The sequence below is a fragment of the Microtus pennsylvanicus genome, chromosome 12 (assembly GCF_037038515.1).
Source record: "Microtus pennsylvanicus isolate mMicPen1 chromosome 12, mMicPen1.hap1, whole genome shotgun sequence".
Lineage (NCBI taxonomy): Eukaryota > Metazoa > Chordata > Mammalia > Rodentia > Cricetidae > Microtus > Microtus pennsylvanicus.
The window spans coordinates 644,118-667,461 of NC_134590.1; the positions used below are offsets into that span (position 1 = coordinate 644,118).

Below are 23,344 nucleotides of genomic sequence, written 5' to 3' on the forward strand. Positions count from 1 at the left end.
CCCAAAACTGGGATTACAAGTGTGAGCTGCCGTGCTTGGCTTTTTACCTGGGTCCTAGAGAACAAACTCAAGTTCTCAGGCTTGTGCAGCAAACACTTTACAGACGGAACTGTCTCCCCAGCCCCTAGAAACTTAAACAGTCTGATGAAAGAAATGCCAAAGTTAACACAGAGACACTAAGTTCTTGTGGATTTTTTCTGAGATAGTCTCATATAGCTCAGATTGACCTTGAAGTATAGCCAAGGATCATCTTGAACTCCTGATCCTTCTGCCTCCATCTCCCAAGTGCTAGGATTGCAAACGCGCCGGCTTTTATGTCATGCTGGGCACTGAGCCCAGTTTTCAGGCATGGAAGGGAAGCACTCTTACCAAGTAAGTCGTATCCCAAGCCCGGAAGACTCACATTTTTTTTTTTGTTCTTCTTTTGGTTTTTCGAGGCAGGATTTCTCTGTGTAGGCCTGGCTGTCCTAGAACTCACTCTGTAGATCAAGTTGACCTCTAAGTCACAGGAAATCCATCTGCCTCTCGAGGACTGGGATTAAAGGCATGGGCCACCACTACTTGGCTCAGACTCACTATTTTTAAGATGTTAATTTTTTTCCATCTTAGTATAGACTTAGAAAAATCCAAGTTGTACCTGCAGTCTATTTTACAAATCTTGAAAACGTGACTATAAAGTCTATGTAGAAAGACAAAATACCCAAAATAGCCAACACAACCCTGGAAAAGAAACAATATTGGGAGACTGATATTCTTAACCTCAAAATTTTCTCTAGACTACAATGATCAATGGGAGGAAGAAAACCAGAGAATCCAAAAAATAGAGCTGCACAAATGTATTCAACTATCCTTTGACAAATAGGAAAAGCTATTCAGAGAGAAACTGTTGTCTTCTGTAAATGGTTAAAACCTGGCTATCCATATGCAAAAGAGAACCCAGACCCAGACTTTACAATGTTCATCAAACTAATAAGCCTAAACTCAGACTCCCAGATGTAAACTCCTAGAAGACGACCTACCTGAAAGACAACCTGCGTAATCTTGGGTTTAAGGATGAAGTTTTAGGTATAATAATCTATGAAGATGACTATGATAAATTGGAGTTATTAAAATTCCAAACTTCTGTCTTGCCACACGTACTATTAAGAAAATGAAAAGAAAAGGGAGGAAACATACTTCTGGTAAAGGACTTATATCTAAAATTTATACGAATATATTCTTCTTTGTTTTTGTTGTTTGAGACATGGCATTTCTATAAAGCTCTGGCTAGTCTAAAACTCACTAAGATCACTGTGTGGAGAAGGCTGGTCTGAAACTTGAGGATGATCCTTCTGAATGGGTGTTGGGATTATAGACCTTGTGCTCTCCTCTCTCTCTCTCTCTCTCTCTCTCTCTCTCTCTCTCTCTCTCTCTCTCTCTCTCTCTCTCTCATGCATTATATCTCTGTGTGGGTGTGTGCACATAAGTGTGGATGTATGTGAATGTAGGTGTCTACAGAAGCCAGAGACATTGGACCACCTGGAAGTGGAATTATAGGCAGTTGTGGACTGAACCCAGGTCGTCTGAAAGAGTAGTACTCATTTTCAGCTATAGAGCCATCTCTCCCACCGTATGTATGTATGTATGTGGATATATGTATATGTAAAGATATATTTTAAACTAAACAAGAAAGAATGTAGACCAAAAGCATTCAAGTGTACTGTTTAGTGCAGAGGCAGGGAGAAGGTGCTAATTTATTTTTAGGATAGAAGGCAAAGGGGTTGCATAATCTCTGTGCTCTGCTCTTTTCATAGGAGTGAAGATTAACATTCTTGATCAAAGAAATTCTTACATTTTGGAGGTGGATGGTGGATTAGAGGAGCCAGGTCTCTCTCTGTTGAGGGTACATACCAAGAAGAAGAAAAAGCTCTCTGTGGCAATGGATCAGGGCTGGAAATATCAATCAGAAATTATATCTAATTTTATACACGTATGATGGTTTTATGTGGTATACCCATTGTGTAGGCACATACGGGTTAGCACACATAATCTTTTTCTGTCAGGTGAGAGGGGCCTTCGAGCAACAAAATAAATATACTGAGTACTCAGATCTTAGCTTCTATCAGAGCTATCTAATATACGATCTGGGCTTATTAGAGAAATGATGGGTAGAGGGCTGGGGCAGGAAGCATATCAAAGAAGCCGGGGAATCACACAGCGATGAGGCATGTTAAAAGTCACAGGAGCCAGCGCAGGGCCAGACATAAAACAGCTTATGGAATGTAAAGAATAATATTGGATCGCAACATAAAACATAAAATAAATACTCATGAGTCTAGACATGAATCATTAAGTAAATTAATAAATAATGAGTACAAACAATTGTATAGATTCTCCACTCTGAAGCAGGGGTATGCCTCCCATTCCTAAGCACAGTACGAGCAATGACTTCCTCAGAAAGTAAAGGATAAAAGTTCAGATATCTTTATGGTTGAGAAAGTAACAGATGTGTAGTGGAAAGGATACTATTTACTCTTTTTCTGGTAGGCCCGAGGATGGCAGCACCTCTTGTGATTCAAAGGAAAGGCTCTTAGCCTCTACAGGCAGTGACCCTAGTCTAATCACAAGAATGACATCAGAACAATTCTAACGGGGCTGGAGAGATGGCTTGGCGGTTAAGAGCATTGCCTGCTCTTACAAAGGTCGTGAGTTCAATTCCCAGCAGCCACATGGTGGCTCACAACCATCTGTAATGAGGTCTGGTGCCCTCTTCTGGCCTGCAGGCATACACACAGACAGAACATTGTATACATAATAAATAAATAAATAAATATTAAAAAAAGAACAATTCTAACACCATGAACATTGCTAGCCAGGCTTCTCTGTCAAGGCCATGGGAAACAAGCAGATATGACAAAGACAACTGAGCATCCCATGGGGTTTGGGATGCCATTCTAGGACACAAGGAAGAAGAGTAAACAGTAAGGAGATGTGAAATCAAGCATGGCAGCCAGGGCTGGTTCATTAACTGTGGTAACCTCATACCCCAGTGAGACATGGCAAAATGAAGAAACTACCTGCTGGTGAGGGCTGTACAGCTCTGTAACCTAAAACTGTTAGAAAAAAAGACTATGAAATAATATAAAGGGGACAGTGAGATGGCTCCATGGGTAAGGATACCTGCCACCAAGCTTGTTAACTTGTGTCCAGTCCCTGGAACCCACAAGGTGGGAGAGAGAACAAACTCGGGCAAGTCCTCCTCTGATCTCTATACCCATGCCATGGCCTGTGCCCGTCCCAACAAATAACAATTGCAAAGCAACAATAGTAACAACAAAAGGAAACGGTAAAATGGAAAGTTACCAGAATAAGCGAAAGGCTAGTGACAGAATTGTCAGTGTTATCTGGAGCTGACTGTGGATGGTAGGGTGGAGGGTGGGTTCTGCTGGAGCAACCACTGCTGTAGATTAGAATTACGCAATTTCAAATGGGTACAAATAACCACACTCACGAGGGGCATAGGCTGACTCTGGAATTTCAGGAGCCACTTTTGACTTAGTCTCTCAGGAGAGTGGAGGAAATGCAGAAAGAGGAATATAGACCTATGTGTATAGGAAAGGATGGCTGGGCAGCAGATTGGGACAACATCCACTTCTGTCAAAACAATAACTGAGCGCAGGCAGTGCAGGGTACCTGGGCACACCTGGTGAAGGGGTTTGAATAAGAATGGGCCCCATAAACTCAATATTTGAGTGTTGGTCATCAGATACTTGAGAAGGATACAGACACACATTCTCACTCCCAGCTTGTTTGGGATTTCTCAAAGGCTCCCACAGGCTAAGACTCAGGTAGGAGAACTTTGCCTTGAGACCTCTTCTGAACTCTCGTGCTGTAGCCTACGGCACACTGATATGTATTTCAAAACCCCAGCATACTACCCTGTCGGACACTCAAGTTTCTATAGCATGCAAAGCAAAAGCATTCCAGATTCTTTGTCAGACCCAATCCCATAAGGAGATTCTGTGCTTAGTTAATTTACAATTCATTTCGGCTCCTCCAAAGGTTTGCAGCAGTGGTGTCTGTCTGGCTCTGAATGAAGCTGTGCCGACTAGGTCAGTTGTAGGAATGAGCAGAGGTTGTTTTCAGGGTCCGCCTTACAACCTGCCTGCCCAGGTGAGCACAGCACCCCTGACCCTTCTCAGTTTTGTACAGGCAATGACATGGATAGGAACATCTGGACCTGCTAGGCCAGAGTCATGCTTTGATTGGACAGCACCATGTCTCAGTCACTCACGAAGAGAAAACCACTTAGCAGGATGGAAGGCTGGGAAAGAACTAGCCAGTGCATGCAAGTACCTGGCCTCTGCGTGTCTCACAGTTGTGGAGGTAGCTTAGGTGATAGATCTTCAGGTTTAATGCAGCAAAATTCAGGTACTTTGCGAAAACCTGAAACAGCAATCATAATAGACTCAGTTAGAAATCCAGATATTCAAAGATATATGTACAGAAAAGAGACATGTCTCAAAGGTTCCGGAGGAATTGTCACATGCATACAAACATACTAGTTCATGGGAGTGGGCTTGCACACACAAGCTCAGTCCTGTGGGGCAGGGACATGGCTCACATACAAAGATATGCAGGGGGACGTGACTCATGCATCAAGAAGAACAGCTTGCACACACCCAAATAACAGAGATACACAGAGATTTGAAGGACACGGTTTGTACATCTGGAGGAGCACAGCTCACATATTGAGATTAGCAGAGGGACGCAAACCAGACTAAGACTTGTCGAGGGACATGGTTAACCACATGAAAAGAGACAGGGACATGAAGACGAGCCAAGGCATGCTGGGAGGCAGTACATACACAGACACACAGAGCAAACACACATGAAGACATGTGTCTCTAGCATGTCCTGGACACTCACATCTTCATCTTCACTTGTGAAGCACGGGCCATCCAGCTTGTTCACAGCCATGATCACAGCCACGACGTCTTTGCCATTCATGATTGGTGTGGACAGAACGTTCTTGGTCACATAGTCGGTGAGCTCATCAGCGAAGGGGCTGAAGTGAGCACACTGCAGCGAGAGGGGGGAGGTTATTGTTGGGGTCTGTGTGGGGTCTGCGGTGTGGCCCTCTTAGGCTTCACACTGGGGCCAAGCTCTAGGAGGTCACAGTCTAGACTAGCGCTGTAATGTCAGGTAGCCCCACCTCTGAACTCAGGACAGTCTCTGGCCAAAGAGAGTTCAGCCAGTCCCTAAGGTTCCTCCTAGTTCACTTCACCCCTGATTCCTAAGAAGTCTCCCAACGTTTCCTCCCAAATAGCCCCTACAAGATCCTTTAGCAACTCTCTACTTTGGGGCAAAGTTGGCCTCCTGGATGCTCATGTCTACCCCACTGCCTACCCCTCGACTTCTAGCCCGGGTGACTGTCTCCTACCCCCAGCCCCCTCCAACCCTCCTGTACATTCCTCCTGGAAAGGTAACTGTGACTGAATGAAGAATGGACTCTCTTGAGACTGGTGGCTTGTTACAGGTCGCCATTACTAAGACATGCGGCTGAGGAGCAGGAGCTGAGGTTTCTTTATCTTGGGGTCTGTCCACCAGCCCTGCACTCAAACTCTGCTCCACAGATCACTGTCCACCATGAGACTCTGTGATATGCTGAGTTTCACCTATTTCTGGGCTCAGGGAAGATTCAAAGAGGGCTCAGGAGGGCTCCTATGTCCCATATCTGAAAGGAGTGGGCCATTGGAACTAGGCTCAGGGTACTAAGTTAGAGCCATGTCTCTGCCTCACTCTCTGCCTTCTTGTTATTCCTTTATTTACATGAGGCCAGAGTTCCCTGGCACAGTGACTGAGGTGAGCGATTGTTTGTAACTTTAGCCCCTCGTTAGGGTCTGTCCTTGAGAACTAGAGCAGCTTTTTGTCCCCCCATTCCTGTCCAGAAGATGATGGACAGCTATCAATACCTTTGACATCTATTGTGCCACTGTTGACAGAGATTTTCTTACATGTACTTAAGACAGTATCTTGCAGCCCTTGTGATTTGACTAATTCTCCTTAGCTCAACACTGTGAGCAATTTGTTAAGTTCCCTGCTGGCATTCTATCTCCTTGGTAGCAGGCTGGCTAAAGATGTTTAGAAGGAGCCTGCTAGCATCCTGGAGCTTGGGATGTAGGTGGAGCCAACTCTTCCCCTTTCCTGATTCTTGGAGAAGCAGCTGCCACCTGGCCGCCATGTGGCACCAAGCTGGAGGTAAACCAGCATACGTATGATAGCAGAGAAGAAAGGTGAGCAGCAAGTCCTGACGGAGGTGACATAACTGAGCTAGACACTAACATCTTGTAGAAGATCACTAACTTTTTCTGGCTGAAGTGTAGGTACGAGGCCCTGGTCATGTGGAAATGAAATGGTGTGTGCTCCCAAGGAAGGAATATCCTGAGTAGCTCCTCATGGTTAGTCACTGTAGCAATTGTAAACCTGGTGGTTTGGATGTGCCTATTTCCTGATTAGCTAGAGGCTAATCCTGACCTGCAGGTTGCTTCTGGAGTAGTCTTAAAGCACTATACTAAGGCGTACAGAAGCGTTTCTGTATAGAACAAGAAATTACTTTCAGATGTTATACACAGATCTTTACGCTTGACCCTCATGTGTTGCACACAGGTCCACACTTGACCTTTATATGACACACACACACACACACACACACGCACACACAAAATCCTCAGATGGTTCATACATGTCCACATAGTTGACGCTTAGATCAGTGGTTCTCACCTGTGGGTCATAAACCCTCTCGGGTCAAATGACCCTTTCATGAGGGTTGTATATCAGCAATCCTGCATATCAGATATTTACATTGTTATTCATAATAGTAGCAAAATTAGCTATGAAGTAGCAATGAAAATAATTTGTGGTTGGGGTTGCCCCAACATGAGTATTTAAGGGCCACAGAATCAGGAATGTTGAGAGCCACTGCCATAGACAAAGCACAGTTGATCCTCCGATGAGGCACAGAGGTCTACGATGTGACTCTCGGGGACACAGGTCATTGTCTTAGGGTTTCTATTGCTGCGGTGAAACACCACGACCAAAAGTAAGTTGGGGAGGAAAGGGTTTATTTGGCTTACACTTCTGTCCACTACTGAAGGAAGTCAGGACAGGAACTCAAACAGGGCAGGACCCTAGAGGCAGGAGCTGATACAGAAGCCGTATCTTACTTCTGCTTACTGGGTGCTGCTTACTGGCCTGCTTCCCTGGGTTTGCTCAGCCTGCTTTCTAATAGAATCCAGGACCACCAGCCCAGGGATGACACTGCCCACCATGGGCTGAGCCTGCCTCCACTGATCACTAATTGAGAAAACACCTTACTGCTGGATCTCATGGAGGCATTTCCTCAGCTGAGGCTCCTTCCTCTCTGATGACTCTAGCTTGTGTCAAGTTGACCCACAAAACCAGCCAGTACAGTGGTTGTCTAGTTTTGCTTTTCTTACTGGCTTTATTTCTGCCACATTTCTCCTCACATTTGAGACCTCACTTTAGCACCCATTTTATCTAGATACCTTAGAAGCCTCATTTTGTAAACAAAACCATAGAGTAGCTTGGGATATTCCTACTTCTTTCACTTGACCTGGCCTCCACCAAGGAACCTCACCTATTCATTGCGCTCTCTCTCTCTCTCTCTCTCTCTCTCTCTCTCTCTCTCTCTCTCTCTCTCTCTCTGCATTTTCTTCCCCTGATGGAAATTAAATATGATAAAGGTATGATTTTAAAATGCTCTCCTTGTTACTCAGCCTCCCTGGCTCTGTTGATTATAGCATGGTTATTTTTTACTTTATAGCTAATATTCACTTACGAGCGAGTACATACCGTGTTTGTCTTTCTGGATCTGAGTTATCTCACTCAAGACAATCTTTCTAATTCCATCCATTCGCCTGTAAATTTTATAATATCATCGTTTTTAACATTGAGTAATACTCCACTGTGTAATCATTTAAAAAATTGAAGAATCGATAAAGAAAATTTGGTACATTTACACAATGGAGTATTACTCAATTGTTGATAATAATGACATCATAAAATCTGCAGGCAAATGGATGGAACTAGAAAAAACCATCATGAGTGAGGTAACCCAGAATCAGAAAGACAAACACAGTATGTACTCACTCATAAGTGGATACTAGATGTAAAGCAAAGAATATCCACACTAAAATCCACAGCTCCAGAGAAACTAGGTAACGAGGAGGACCCTAAGAGGGTCACATGGGTCGCCCTGGGAAGGGGAATTAGATGGGATCTCCTGGGTAAACTTGGGGTGGGGGGCGGTAAAGGGAGGGGAACGGGGGATGAGAACATGAGGGAACGGGATGGTCAAGAGTGGGGAGGGATGGGGTGGAGAGCAATGAAAGAGATATCTTGATAGCGAGAGTCACTATTGAGTTGGGGGAAACCTGGTCCTAAGGAAATTACCAAGAATCCACAAGGATGATCCCAGCTAAGACTCCTAGCAATATGGAGAGGAAGCCCAATCTGGCCTTCCCTGTAATCAGGTTGATGACTATACCAATATCATCATAGATCCTTCATCCAATAACTGCTGGAAGAAGATGCAGAAATCCACAACGAAGCACCAGGCCAGGTTCTGGGAACCCAGCCAAAGAGAGGGAGGGAGAATGTGGTTGGAATGTAAGATGAAATTAAAAAATAAATTAATTTTAAAAAAGAAGAAAAATTCCAAGAGATGGGCACTAATAGTTACATATGCTTATGTGTATTGGAAAATTTTACTTGTTATATAAAATAATGGATATTTATTACTACTAAGATAAAATATGAAGTATGAAAATAGTTTTAAAAGATGTGCTATATAATAGCTTTAGAAATATTGACTAAATATTGATAAAATTAAATATTTAATAACAGTAATTTACCTCCTACTTACCAGTATGTGACAGTTTTAAATAAAATATTAAATTGGGTAATTCACATATGATTTGTGTGCATTCATCACATAAAGTGTGGAAATAATTAAGAATAATTATCAAATAAATAAGTAAATTGCTCACGAATCCCTTTAATCTGCCATGCCCTTTTTTCTGTGGCATCTGCCTTCCTGGATTTTCTGCCACTGGACCAGGTTCCCAGTCTCCTTATCAGGCGCCTGGTGTTGGTTCCAGGTGTACAATTGCTATCTTTGTATTGAAACAACTTTTTCTAGTCTCACCTGTCCCTGGTATATCAAACCTTTTCCCACTTAGGACCCTGCTCTGGGGTCTTTACCCCATAGCCTACGTCCACAGAATCTTGGTATCTTTATGGGTATCTCATGATTCTCACAAGACAAGAATCTTAAGAAGGTAGAGAAGTGCTGGGGTCCAGGGCCAGAGACTGGGCAGAACTGGGGCTTGTCCCTCATGGCAGATCTGGTTATATTCGTGTCTCTCTGAAAAGCTGGTTTAAAGTGAGGTTGGTGATACAGATATCTGGGGATATCTACGTCAAGTCTGGCTAGCGTTCTCTTTTGAGCTTCCTTCTGTAAATCCACAGGTGAGACAAGAATATAGAGTTCCCTAGGACAAGTCTCCTTCTAGCCTTAAGCATATGACTACCTCATAGCTAAATTTTTACCTTCCTGAACAAGCACAGGACCAAACTAGCCCCTCTGAATGTGGTTGACAGTTACATGGCTGGGCAGACTGAAGAGCCACTGGCAGAGGCACCAGGATTTATCCCTACTGCTTGTACTGGCTTTTTGGGAACCTATTTTCTTTGGATGGATACCTTGCTCAGCCCAGATGTAGTAGGGAGGGCCTTGGACATTCCCCCAGAGCAATGAGCCTTACCCTCTCTGAGGAGTGGATGGAGGGTGGGTTGTTGGGGGTAAGTAGAAGGGATGGGAGTAGGGGAGGGAGTGGGAACTTGGATTGGTATATATAATGAAAAAAGATAGTTTGTTTCTTTTTAAAAACAATTTAAAAAATTAAATTAAAAAAAATTACCTTTCCTTGATTTCCATCACATGCATGTGTTTCAGTCAGTCAGGGGTTGATGTGTGATTCCCCTCTGTATGCTGTGATTATGTTTTATTACCATTGGTTAATAAAGAAGCTGCTTTGGGCCTATGGCAGGGCAGAATATAGTCAGGCAGGAAATCTGAACAGAGCTATATATAGAGAGAGTAGGCAGAGTCAGAGAGATGCCATGTAGCTACCAAAGGAGACAGATGCTGGAACTGTACGTGGTAAGTCACAGCCTTGTGGCGATACACAGAATAATAGAAATGGGTTAATTTAAGATGTGATAGTTAGTTCATAAGAAAAGAAGCCTAAGTTATTGGCTAAGCAGTGTTGTAATTAATATAGTTTCTGTGTGATTATTTTGGGTGTGGGCAGCAGAGACGAATGAGCAGCCTCTGTCTACAAGGGATGTCATGACTTTGGTTGGGCCTTCAAATGCCTCCATCAATCCTTCAGTCCTGGCCCTACACCTCCTGTAATGATAGCCCCCAAGCTCACCACCGTATAAATGGTGTCCCCTCAGCTTCTTGACTTCACTCCAGATGCTAATCTTTTCTATGCATGTGATGTAAATGTACATTCCGCATTGAAGATGGACATGCAGCCCTGCAGCCTCCAGCCTCCCTCCTTTTCCTCTTTGTGGCTCCAGGAGTTTCTGGAGGCTTCTATTTGCCTTCCTTTCCATTCCATTGTCCACCCGAGGCTTCTCTGCTCCCCAGGATCTCCTCAGAATCTTTGATAGCCTCAGAAGTGTGTAAAGGTGGTAGACACTCAGGGTCCTGGAGACTTGGGATTTAACTCTTCACTGTCAAGTTATAAATGCATCTGAACCACAGAGTGGGCTTCTAGGACTCTTCTTGTCCAGCAAGACGTCTACAAGATTCACTACTCCCTGCTTGTTGTCTGGACTGAGACCCATCCTATTCTGCTGACCCTCTAACCATCTGCATGTATCCTTTATCTCAGATATCTCTGGGTCTCCTGAAGCCATGACCCATTCAACCTAGCTTCGTTTGGTAGCTGGGAGAAATTTATAGGGTGAATCAGATTTGCATACAGGGGAAACTGCTGTCCCTTTAAATGGCTGCTGCATTCCTCCAGACTATTTCAGATAAAATCTTCCAAAGAAGGACACATAGAAAGAGGTTGCAACCGTCAAACTTTCCAGCCTTTCTCTAGGCGACCTAAAATTAACTTTGCTCATTACCGCTCCGTTATAAAGCTATAGTCCGCACCCCCGAGCTGTTCCCATCCACCCTGGATATTCGCTGTATGAGGGAGCATGATCTTGAGCCACATCTTCTCAGGGATGTGCTGGACCTTGGGCAGTAGAATCTTTTCAGTTAAATACATAGAACATCCCTCACGGAGCATTGTTGTGGAATACTTGTTAAACTTTATAAAGATGTGATGCGTTTGCTTAATTCTTTTAAAGATTTGTTGCTGTTTTACCTTGCCTACCTAAGGCACCTGATTGGTCTAATAAAAAGCTGAATGGCCAATGGTGAGGGGGAGGTATAGGTAGGACTTCTGGGCAGCGAGAGTAAATAGGAGGTGAGGAATTTAGGCTGAAGATGGGAAGAAAAAGAGACGCCAGAGGCTAGCCAGATGGACATGAAGGAAATAGGAAAGTAGAACATACAGAATGAAAGAAAGGTAAAAAGCCTTGAGGCAAAACATAGATGAATAGGAACGGACTAAATTAAGTTAAAAGATCTAGTGGGACAAGTCTAAGCTAAGACCGAGCATTCACAACTAATAACATGTCTCTGTGTCTTTATTTGGGAGCTGGGAATAGCTCAAAGAAGATGCCAGCTACAGAGAAGGCCTTCCAGATCACTTCAGTGGTGGTGCTACAGAGAAGGCCTTCCAGATCACTTCAGTGGTGGCGCTACAGAGAAGGCCTTCCAGATCACTTCAGTGGTGGCGCTACAGAGAAGGCCTTCCAGATCACTTCAGTGGTGGCGCTACAGAGAAGGCCTTCCAGATCACTTCAGTGGTGGTGTCCATGCTCTCCATGTTTTCCAGGAACTCTAAGCTTCTCTGCACTTGCAGTGCTGGGGACAAAGCCCACGACTTTTTGCAAGTGCCCCATCACTGACTACGATACCAACCCCTACTCTTTCATCTTTTCAGACTTGGGCCCATCTTGTCCAGATCCATTTCAACCTCACACGTCCTGGACTCAGGGCTGAGTCCTGGTCTGACTCTATGACTGAATGAAACCCCTAGTGAGAAGCTATTACAGGGGAGGGACAGGGGTGTATAATGTCCTGGGCCAAGCCTGAGGACGTTTTCTGTGACATTTAGGGGGCTGGTAAGTAGGAGAGGGGGTGAGACTATGCACATGGAATCAGGGGCTCTCATCTCTTTGGTTAGGATGGGGGAAGAAATGGCTGGAGACCCTAACCATCACTCTGATTTCTGCCCTGAGCTTTTTTGTGCCATGGCTCAGCTTTGCCCTTCCTGGAGCCTTTCGGAGTCTGATGCTCTGCTGTTCTGGCTACAATGGTATGTTGCTGCTTCTCCCTGGCCAGTGAAGCTCTCTGGCACACTCACCGGCTCACTCTTCTAGGCTCACTCTTCTACGTACACACCCACTCACTCACACACACACTCACGCCTCGCTTACCTGTACAGTCGCTCATCCATCAACCTACACATCCACCTGCTCACTCTTCTATCCACACATCCACTCACTCACACACACACTCACCCCTCGCTTACCCGTACAGTCGCTCATCTGTCAACCCACTCACCCGCTCACTCTTCTACCTACACACACACTTGTTCACACACTCACCCCTCGCTTACCCGTACAGTCGCTCATCCATCTACCCACTCATCCCTCACCCATTTACCTGCGTTCATTTACTAACCCAGCCTCCCAGACACTCATCTATTTGTTTGCTTTGCAGAACATTGGTGCTAGAAAAAACTGACCTGAAACTCACTATGTAGAACACACTAGCCTTCAACACAAAGAAATCTGCACACTTCTGCCTCCTATGTGTGGGGGTTAAAGATGTGTGCCACCATGCCCAGCACCAACTAGCAATCCTTTATCAGCTGCAGTTCACCAACTCCACTTTTGGGGTTGTCATTTAGGAGTGGGGACTCCTCATGGAACCTGTGATCTATTTTTCTCTTGATCACTTGCAGCTTTAACTTAACTCTACCCAATCAAGATCAAAAAAGTATATAACCTGATAGTACCAAGAGTTACAGGGAAACGTGATCAAAGGACACAAGTTACCTCATCCAGCAACCTCCACAGCTCCCAATTAAAGAAAGACTTTGAATTTCATTTCTCTCCATGTGATTATGGTGTGTGTGTGTGTGTGTGTGAACCTGATATTTTTCTTCCTTAGATTTATAAGAGCTGAAGTTTTAATTGGCTTAGGTGTAAATAAAAGCTCATAAGTTGAGTACACCTAAGCTTGCTAAAAATACATTAATCCAAAAGCTTTTTCATTCACATGATTTAAATAAATCTTTGATAAGTAAGTTGACTTAAATTTGTTTGTAAAACAAAGTTAGGTCTTCAGAGTGGTCAGTGTATGAGTTCATCTGGTTTTGCTACTTTGTGTAGATTTGACACAGAAAGAAGCCTTAAACTATGAAGGTGTCTGTACAGTTTTTTGATAAACAAAGTTGATATGATATCATTGGCTTAATTAAAGTTAATATATCTTCTGTTGTCAACATTGAGTACAATACAGCTCTGATTTTTTTCTCTGTTATGTGTTTAAGATCACACAGGTATGGAATTGTTACCAAAAATAAGTACATACAATGCACCTGTATGTCCATTGTTCTTGAGTACCAAAGTATAACAAAATAAGAAATTCTTAGGGTATTTCTTTGACTGGGAGATAAGAAATGATCCTCAGAAATGGAGGAGGAGTGGATCTGAGGGAAGGTGGGCGGGACAGACTGGAAGGAGTGAAAGAAGGAGAAGCTGTGCTGGATGTATTGAAAACAAAAAGACAAAAATATACTCTAGACTATCTCAGTTGTCATAAGCAATTAGACCTAATAGCTAAAAATAAATAAATTAGGTGAAAGTAAGTGAATGCTTAGTTTTGAACTTTCAATGTAATTTCAAAATTATATTATGGTATATGGAATTAATTGACACTCATGCAATGTCTGAGTCATTTCTGAGTAACTTAATACAAATCCATCTATTGCTGTATGAGGAACTGTGGGAGGAAAGGAGAAGAGGAAACTGATCATGCTGTTAAATAAGTATATTAATTAAAATAAAGAAAAATAAATGAATAAATTTCTAACAAATAAAATGTTAATAGATTTAACTAAAAACAAAACAAAATTTTCAACCATTTTCTACCTGCCCTAAAGTTTCTGTTTAAGTTGTTTGTTTGTCTGGCTTTGTATTTTTTTGTTTGTTTGTTTGTTTGTTCTTTCTTTTTCAAGACAGGGTTTCTCTGTGTAACAGCCCTAGCTGTCCTGGAACTAACTCTTGTAGACCAGGCTGGCCTCGAACTCACAGAGATCCACCTGCCTCTGCCTCCAGAGTGCTGGGATTAAAGACATGCACCACCACCACCTGACTCTGTTTAAGTTCTTAACATGGAGACTGATTCTCAACATTTCAGTCAGCTCTGGTGATTCCCCATGCCCCCTCCTGCCTCAATTCTGACTCTGCTAGTGTAGCTGGATGCTAAAAATGTTTGTTTTACTGGTCTAAAATGACAGTTTTCCTTTGGGGCTTTCTCTAGTATGTGTGAACTTGGAATAACCAGATCCACGGCCCTGGTCAAGGCTCTGATCTTGGTTTGCATGCTCGACAGCGAGTTGTGCACATGTGCTGCACGAAAGTAGTTTGTACATACTGCTCCGGTACCTACTGGTTCCCACACCTTCCATCACACGTCTAGGCTGTTCTCAAGATGTAACCACTTCATAGGAGCTTTCTCCCTTTTCATAATTTCTCCAGGAAACAGAAGTCCTATATTTTGTGAAGACAATTTGGGGTGTGTGTGTGTTGTACCTTCATTGAGTTTTCTATTACACAAGAAAACAGCTTTTTAACAAGGTTTGTTGTTGTTTTGAGACAAGGTTTCTCTGTGTAGCCCTGGTTGTCCTGGAACTTGCTTTGTAGACCAGGCTGGTCTCAAACTCAGAGATCCTCCTGTTTCTTCCTCTCAAGTGCTGGGACTAAAGGTGCACGCCCCCACTGCCCAGCAGATTTTATGTCTTATTTGAAACATTGTTAGCTCTTAGATATTTTTCTAGATTTAAGAAAACTTGCTTAAGCTTTCTAGAACTTATAGCAATTTGACAAAACACAATTTTGTAAGCAATGGTGGAAGCATTTCCCTTTTTCCTTACTTGGGTTCTCTAAAATCTGTAGTTATTTCTGTTTTTTTCTGGTCCCATGGTTGTTTTGAAGAGGATCAGTAAAATGTGTTCTCATGGAAGTTTCCTTCAAAGAACCTAGATGCCCCTCAACTGAAGAATGGATAAAGAAAATGTGGAACATTTACACAATGAAGTATTACTCAGCAGTAAAAAACGATGATATCTTGAAATTTGCAGGCAAATGGATAGAACTAGAAAAAAAAACAGTCTGAGTGAGGTAACCCAGACCCAGATCATAAGTGGATATTAGACTCAAAGCAAAGGATACCAGGCTACAATCCACAACCCCAGAGAAGCTAGCTGCAAAGGAGGCCCCTAAGAGGGACACACATGGAGGGCCCAGGAAGCGAAACAGCTAAGATCTCCTGGGAAAACTGGAAGGGAGGGAGGAGGGAGGAGATGGTGGATGGGAACATGAGGGGAACATGAGTTGGGAGTGGGACCGATGGGGGAAAACAGTGAAAGAGATAACTCGATAGAGGAAGCCATTATTGGTTAGGGAGAAACCTGGTGCTAGGGAAATTCAATCCAGGTGCCTGATCAGGCCTTCTCCTATAATCAGAGCAGTGGCTACCCTAACTGTCATCCTAGAACCTACATGCAGGAACTGATGGAAGCAGATGCAGTGACCCAGAGCCAAGCACTGGGCTGAGCTCCTGGAGTTCGGCTGAAGAGAGGGAGCAGGGATCATATGAACCATGATGGGGAAAACCACAGAGACAGCTGACCTGAGCTCATGGAACCAAACTAGGCCCTCTAAGTGTGGGTGACAGTTATGTGGCTTGACATGTTTCAGGGAGGGGGGCCTGGCAGTGGGACCAGGACTTCTACTGGGTGCATGAACTGACTTTTTGGAGCCTATTCCCTATGGTGGGATTCCTTGCTCAGCCTTGATATGGGGGGAGGGCCTTGGTCCCGCCTCAGCTTGGTAGGCCAGACTTTGTTGACTCCCAAAGGAAGGCCTTACCCCCTCTGAGGAGTGGATTGGAAGTGGGAAGTGGAGGAAGGTAGGAGAAGGAGAGGGAGGGAGAACTGGGGTTGGTATGTAAAATGAAAAAATTTTTAAATAAAAAAATATAATAAATAAACTCTCCCCCCCACAAAAGAAGTTGCCTTCAAACTGAATGACATATTTTAAGTTGTACACAGGTTTTGAGGACCTTGCCTTTACAATTAAAAGTTAAAGTAGAAAGCCTGGGACCAGGAGATTAGTTCTGCCTTTCTTTGGCTTTCTTGTTTCAAGGTTCCTAGGTCTGAGATTATTATATGAGAAATCACTTTTGTAGTTGTATTTGTGTTAAGTCAATTTTTTAAAAAAGTATCCTCTCATATGTCACATTCTGTATGCAGCTTCTCCTCCCCCTCTCCTCCCAGTCTCCCATCCCCTCACCCCTGCCACCTCCCCTCTCTATCAGATCCATTCTTCCTCTTTTCCCTTCAGAAAAGGGCACCCCCCCGGGATATCAACCAAACATGGCATACCAAGTTACAATAAAACTGGGCACATCCCTCGTATTAAGGCTGGATTAGGCAAATTTGATAAAACTCACATAACAAGTCCTTTTGAAAAAAATATGAGTATAATTAAGAGAGTTACAACTAAAAATTAAATGTCTGTGATTATGCAATAACTGCCTTCTGATTATTTTGTCCATCTATAGATTAGACTAGATTCTAAATTCTTTTTGTTTTCTCTTATGTCTTGATACAGCTTTCAATTATTAAGATCAATAATTTCTCTTTCCTAAAGCTCTATGAACTGGATAACTTGATGTAAATTTCAAATATAGAAAGTCTTTAAAATGGTCTCATAGTACAGACAAAGGCAGAAATGGCAGAAAGAGGATGAAAAGTCAGAATAAGACTGTATCATAAGACTCTGATCCTTCAATCTTTCCTTGCTCGTGAGAACGATGGTGATATTAGGAATATATAGCCAATAGTCAGTTTGGCTAATCTGACAGAATCTGAGCCAAGAAGCCCTTTTGTCCATCCAGGGGGTAACTTTGGCAACATCACCAAGGCAAGTTTTTACTCAAAATTACACAAATGGACTTTTTAAATGATGTCTCCTTAATTATGGGATGTTAAGTGGTAAATTTGCTCTGGACCAGCTGTCGTTTGGATGAGGGAACTCTGTGGAAGAGGAGGTGAAGAAAGTGTAAGAGCCAGAGAGGATGAAGAACACCAAGGAATCAAGGCCTTCTAGACAGAGCAGGGTTGTCACACATGTGAACTCGTGCACAGGGCCTGTCCGGGTCTGCTCCAGACAGGTGGAGTCCCAGAACTAAAAGGACAAGTGTATGCATGCCCACATCCGTAACCCAGAAGCTGTCTCCAATCGATAGCCACTTGAAAATGAAAAATCAGTTTTTGTTTTCTCCAAGAGAGTCTCACTGGGGGACAAACCACTCTGAAAGGTTGGCCCCATGCCCAGCAGTAGCTGGCCAACAGAAAATAAACTTGACAGCATCTTTGAAGGATTTTTTTGTTTCATAATGTCAAGTCAGGACCTTTTTTTTAATTTTGTAGGTCCTTTGCATATATATTATAGATTTCAGTTTTGTGTTTTTATGGGATTCCTGTGTGTGCAAATGTGTGTGTGTGTGCATCTATATGCATTTCTTGTGTTTTTCCCTTTGACTCCTTTTCTTGTTGATTGTTTTGTCCTATTTCTATTTGCTTTATCTTATTATATTTTATTTTACTAAAAAATTGACAGGCAGTGGTGGTATACACCTTTGATGCCAGGACTTGGGAGGCAGAGGCAGTTGAACACCAGCCTGGTCTAGAGAGCAAGGTTCAGGACAGCCAGGGCTACACAGAGAAACCCTGTCTCAAAAAAACCAAAAAGAAAGGAAGGAAGGAAGGAAGGAAGGAAGGAAGGAAGGAAGGAAGGAAGGAAGGAAGGAAAAGAGAGAGAGAAAGATGGAGGGAGGGAGGGAGGGAGGGAAGAAGGAAGGAAGGAAATTGATAAACCATTCTCCATAAAACAACATGAACACTGATAATGCTGTATTATTGTTAACAATACTTTGTATTGCTTCTTTAAAAAATTGTACCTGCAATTTGCCAAGTGTGGATAGAAGTTCATCTCCTAACAAAATGACAGTTGTCCCAGTGCCTTGAAATGATAGCCAGCACCTGACGAGATGAAGCTTAGTGATAAAATGCGGGGATCAGTCCTGAGAGCTTTACCTTCTGGCTACCTGTTAGCTAAATATGACTGAAATTGTCTTGACACTAATTTCCAGCTGTCCTTCTCTTTTCCTTCACAGCTAAGCAACCCGTTCACACACCCAGCCAATCAGTACAGGGCCCTCTCAGCAGCACTGATGCAATGTTAGTTGCAAGTTAATTGGTCAACAATGACTTTGAAGAATGTTCTTGGTCAAAGGGAGAAATATAAAAATTAATAATTAAAGGATTGAAAAATTCTAGTCAGATCTTAGAAATAAATAATTGGATTCAGAAGGTGATGAAGGGACATGGCGGGGGGCACTTGTGGTTGTTTCTCTGAGGCAAACACTTTATTAAGTACTTTCCAAAGACCCCAGAGATATTTCTTCTGCCATGATTTCCATTTCCAATGTATTCATAGATTTCTATAGCAAAGTTTATTCTTTATTGTTTTGACAAGGTATTACTATATAACCCTGGCTAGCCTGAAACCAGACTGGCTACTAATTCACAGAGAGAGATCTGCCTGCCTCTGCCTCCACAGTTCTAGGGTTAAAGGCATGCACCATCATACCAACCCAAAGTGTATCTCTAATAGTCCCTAAGACTGAAAAAATTCATTTGAGACATTCTGAACAAAACACCTGTCCAGCATGGGTACCTCTGCCAGTGAGCTGCTGCCAACTCTTGCCTTTGATCCCTAACACCAATGAACTTTGCATGGAGAAGTTTATGATTTTTTCTCTTTTGTCTTTGAAATCTACCCCTTATCTTAACTTCCTTGACTATATTAATAGATTTCTAAGACATATGATTTCCCATTGCAATGACTTGCTATTGTCAAATAAATATCATTTCTCTTTGGTGAATGTCTCTCCATTTGTATGTTGGTTTGACATCATGTATGCAACCCTGGCCTCCTTCCTGCTAACAGGCTTCTCCAGAAGACAGGCAGGGCAGCTGATCATGCTGTTTTGTTGGATTCTGACATGTTGAGGAGAATACAGAGAACCCAGCATCTACCTTCTGAGCTTTATGGGCTCTTGGATGTATGGTTTTGGAGACCTTATTTATTTCTAAGTTGGTTACCAGAAATAATATGATGACCCTGAGACCTAATGGAATATCTATTATTCAAGTTTTTTAGCCTCTGTTCTTGGGGGAGGCTGTGACAATCATATGCAGTTATAGGGTCCTGGGGCAAAAAGTCTCAGGCCATGGATTCAGGTTCTCTATTCAGAGGTAGGTTCCCTGGCTAGATATGTGAACAGAGCCTCAAGAAGACTTCTTCCTCCTCAGAGCCACATCCTAGGACGTGCTGCTAATTAGAAGTAAGCAGGAATATGAGGCTTCAGAGATAGACATCACATCAGAACCACGAGCAGTCTGACACCCTCAGTGCCAGGAACATGGACACTCATAGCTCAGGGATTCAGTTCCCCATACTTGCTAACCCTTGCTCTAAGCAGAGTTTACCTGTGTTCTGTTTTATGACCATGGTCTACCTGTGCTCATGGTATAGCTGTACCAATCAAGTATTTATATTTATATATACCTACGCTCGTGGTCCACCTGTGCTCGTGGTCCACCTGTGCTCGTGGTCCACCTGTGCTCATGGTCCACCTGTGCTCGTGGCCGTCATGAACTGGTCATATACCTTTTCTCATGGTCCTTGGGTGCTCCAGATTTTCCTGTACTCATGGTATACCAGCTGTGCTCATGGTTGAGTCTATGTTTAGTAGCAGTCTGGTTTAACCGTTTCAACTATGTGATGAAGTAGACATCATTTCACCAGCAAAGATTGGATACAAGTGTGTCCAGGTGTAATGAGTACCTATGTGTTGTATCAGTCCTGTGTTGTGTATTCCACACTATGGAGCAATTATAACCCATAAAGGTCCACCATGTGGTTCACCATTGAATTTGTTACAGAGATTGCGTGCTGTCTGTCTCCGTGTTTTTGCTGAAAACCAGTATGTGAACCCAGAATCCCATCCTTAGCAACAAAGAGCGACCTGATGCAGCTAATGGAAATCTGGATTTTGCTGACTTTGATTATTATTTCTTTTCCTCCAGTCTGGGATCAGTACAAATCAGCACAAGCTGAAGTTTACAGAAGCATCACACTAGAAGGTATGGTGTCCCCGCCACCATCCTACCAAGGACGTATCTTTAGGCCACAAAAGTGACCAGAAACACTGGAGAGGGGCTGTAGGACATGGGTAGTGTGGGTATAGGATTTAGGACAGCCCTGAAACTTGAACTGACCCACAGAGCAACACCATTCCTCTGAGGTGGATGGGGGCAGTAGGAAGGAAGGAGCCTGTGCCGGACTCCGGGCTCTATGGGAGCAATGCTGAAGTGGGAGGACAGAGGAAGGAGATGGGAGAGTGGGGATGAATGCAAGAATGAAGGAGGAAAAGAGGACAGAGGCAGGGAAAGGAGAGACATGAGGAGGGAGGGGTAGATAATAAGCCCTGGAATATCAATATCCTATCCCAGCCCTATACACCAAATTTCTTGCTTGTTGGTAGTTCATGCTCTATTCAGCTCATGGATGACCCATTTCTTTAAAAGAAAGCAAAGTGAAGACCAAGATAATCCCGCAGATTCAGGTCGCTGGTGGCTGCCTGTTTATAAAAGATAAGCGTAAGAGGATTGCAACACCTTCCTGCCCAGCCTTCCTACATGGCCAGGAGTGAGAGTAGTGCCTGTCCCTGGGGATCGATCTTGGAGGGGACATTCCCCCGCTCTGGGATTCCAAACTAGGTGCTGGGGTTTCCTGGGTCCCTTGAGGAAGAAAGGGAGAAAACCAGGAGGGGAACAGGCAGGGAGAGGGAATCTGTCCCCCAACCCTTCCGTGAAGCTCCCTAATCCCTGGAATTTGCTTTTTGGCCCTTCTCTGAGCCCTCCCTGCGGTTGTCATGCTATTATCTAGTGGGCACCTCACTCAGCATCCCAGACCCACCTATAGGAGCTCTGTCCTGGTTATACCTGCCACAGGCCAGCAGCCTCCATGAAGACCCTGTCAATAAGACCGTTTCCATTCCAGCCTGGGAATCTCCTATCACTCCATTCCCACCCTCTACTGGACCCCAGATCTCTGCCTCCAGGACCAGTATGGTCCCTCCCTTTGTGGGTGAAGCTGCTTCTGCCATGATTGGGTGTTAGTTTCTATACCAGCCCTAGTTTGACCCATTCAGAGACCCATGCAGACAACTGTAGTCCTCCAGGGAAGACTCTTCACCCCTGATGATCAATGAGGCTACCCTAGGTCCTCACCACGCTTACCATGCATAGAGGCCTGACTTTGGACCCCCAGATACAGAAGCCTTGGCAAGGACAGAGACTGCGTCTGAGAAGCCTCCACAAGAACGCCTCTTAAATAGTATTTCTGAGACAATTAGTAGCTGTGTGAATGTTCCACACCCAGAAGGGGAGGGGAAACCTTTTAAAGCTCTCTTTGAGTTCCTTTTTTTTTTTCTTTAAACTGGGGATGTGAAAAACTAGGTCCTGGAAGGGAAAGACAGGAGGCTAGGCACTGTGACCAGAGGGGCATGGAAGGGTGAGCCGCGAGAACCTTGGCTCTGGACCTGAAGTCCTCGAGAAATCTCTGAATGCTGAGGCAGAGCATGCGTCTGCACCCTGGCTGGAGAACACCCACCTCTGCCACATCCTGCACGTTCACCATCTTCTTGGTCTGAGCCACATGGCCCACAATCCCAATGTCCAGTGGGAATACGATCTCAGAGTCAGGGGGCACCAGGCAGTCCTCCAGGAGGCTATCTGGCTGCACACTGAAGAGCCGTGTGGCAAGTTCGGCTACGCCATTGCGCTGGCGGTACATAAAGAGGCTGCAGCGGTCAGCATGCAGGATGGTGCAGAGGCGTCGCAGGACCTTGAAGACCACACGCTCCATATTGACATTCTCTTGCATGTCCTGCACCAGTTCAAACAGTGCTGTACTCTCTTCCACCTGGCACAGCTCCCGCAGGCTGCTGCAGTCCACCAGCGAGCCATCTTCACAGGCCGCTGCCACATTTTCAGGGCTCAGCTTCTTCCCAAAGTATTGGTGGGCAAAAGCGGGGTTCCCATCTAGGAAGCTACGTACCTGGTCCTCACTGAGGCTCATGGTGCCCCTACTGCTGTCCCAGGGCTTTCACCACTCCCAGGTCCGCATGGATCTGCAAACACTGATGTCAGCAAAGTCTTTCTTAGTGATGATTAGAGAGCCCAGGGGAGACGGCTGACTCATAGGCGGCCCGTCCTCACTCTTCTCAGAGGTTCAGCAGTCACAGTTCCCCTGCAAAAACTGGATATTTAAAATTGGGATTTGGGATAAAGCTAGGGGCAGGGCTTCCTGTCTGTTTCAGGAATTAGGCGCTGTAAAGGGAAGACAACTCACTTCTGGGGAAACAGGTCCCAAACTAGATAATTTCACAAACACAGAATATGATCCTCTTTGCTTGAGGAGCTGCGGAAGGGTTTGGGTTGGTCCAACTGGATGTCCTTGTACCCTGCCGTGGGGTGGGGGTGGGGGGGGGATGAGCAATGGCTTTCCAGCGTTGCAGTTGACTTCTGAGGCAGAGAGGGCAAGGAGGGGTCCATGCCTGGAAGAAAGATAGATACATGGATTTCAGGCAACTGTCCCCAGAATCCTTTGTTAGAAGTAGCTCTCATTTCTTTCCTTGGTCTGTACCTGCTATGGAGGACACAGCTTTGACCTAACATCACTCTGTATCCATGTGGCTGCCACAGGCAGGAGGGCTCAAGCT

The 23,344-nt window shown here is 44.2% G+C and overlaps 1 protein-coding gene across 1 annotated transcript in view; it reads right to left on the bottom strand.

Annotated features, from left to right (window-relative positions):
- The window catches only part of Pde6b (phosphodiesterase 6B), a 57,858-nt gene that overhangs the window by 14,908 nt on the left and 19,606 nt on the right, over positions 1-23,344 (bottom strand). The window contains exons 3-5 of the mRNA XM_075942881.1: positions 22,234-23,179; positions 4,909-5,061; positions 4,336-4,425 (exon numbers count right to left, since the gene is read on the bottom strand). Coding sequence (XP_075798996.1) covers positions 4,336-4,425; positions 4,909-5,061; positions 22,234-22,701 — 711 coding nt within the window. The 5' untranslated portion in view covers positions 22,702-23,179. The remainder of the gene's footprint in view (positions 1-4,335; positions 4,426-4,908; positions 5,062-22,233; positions 23,180-23,344) is intronic.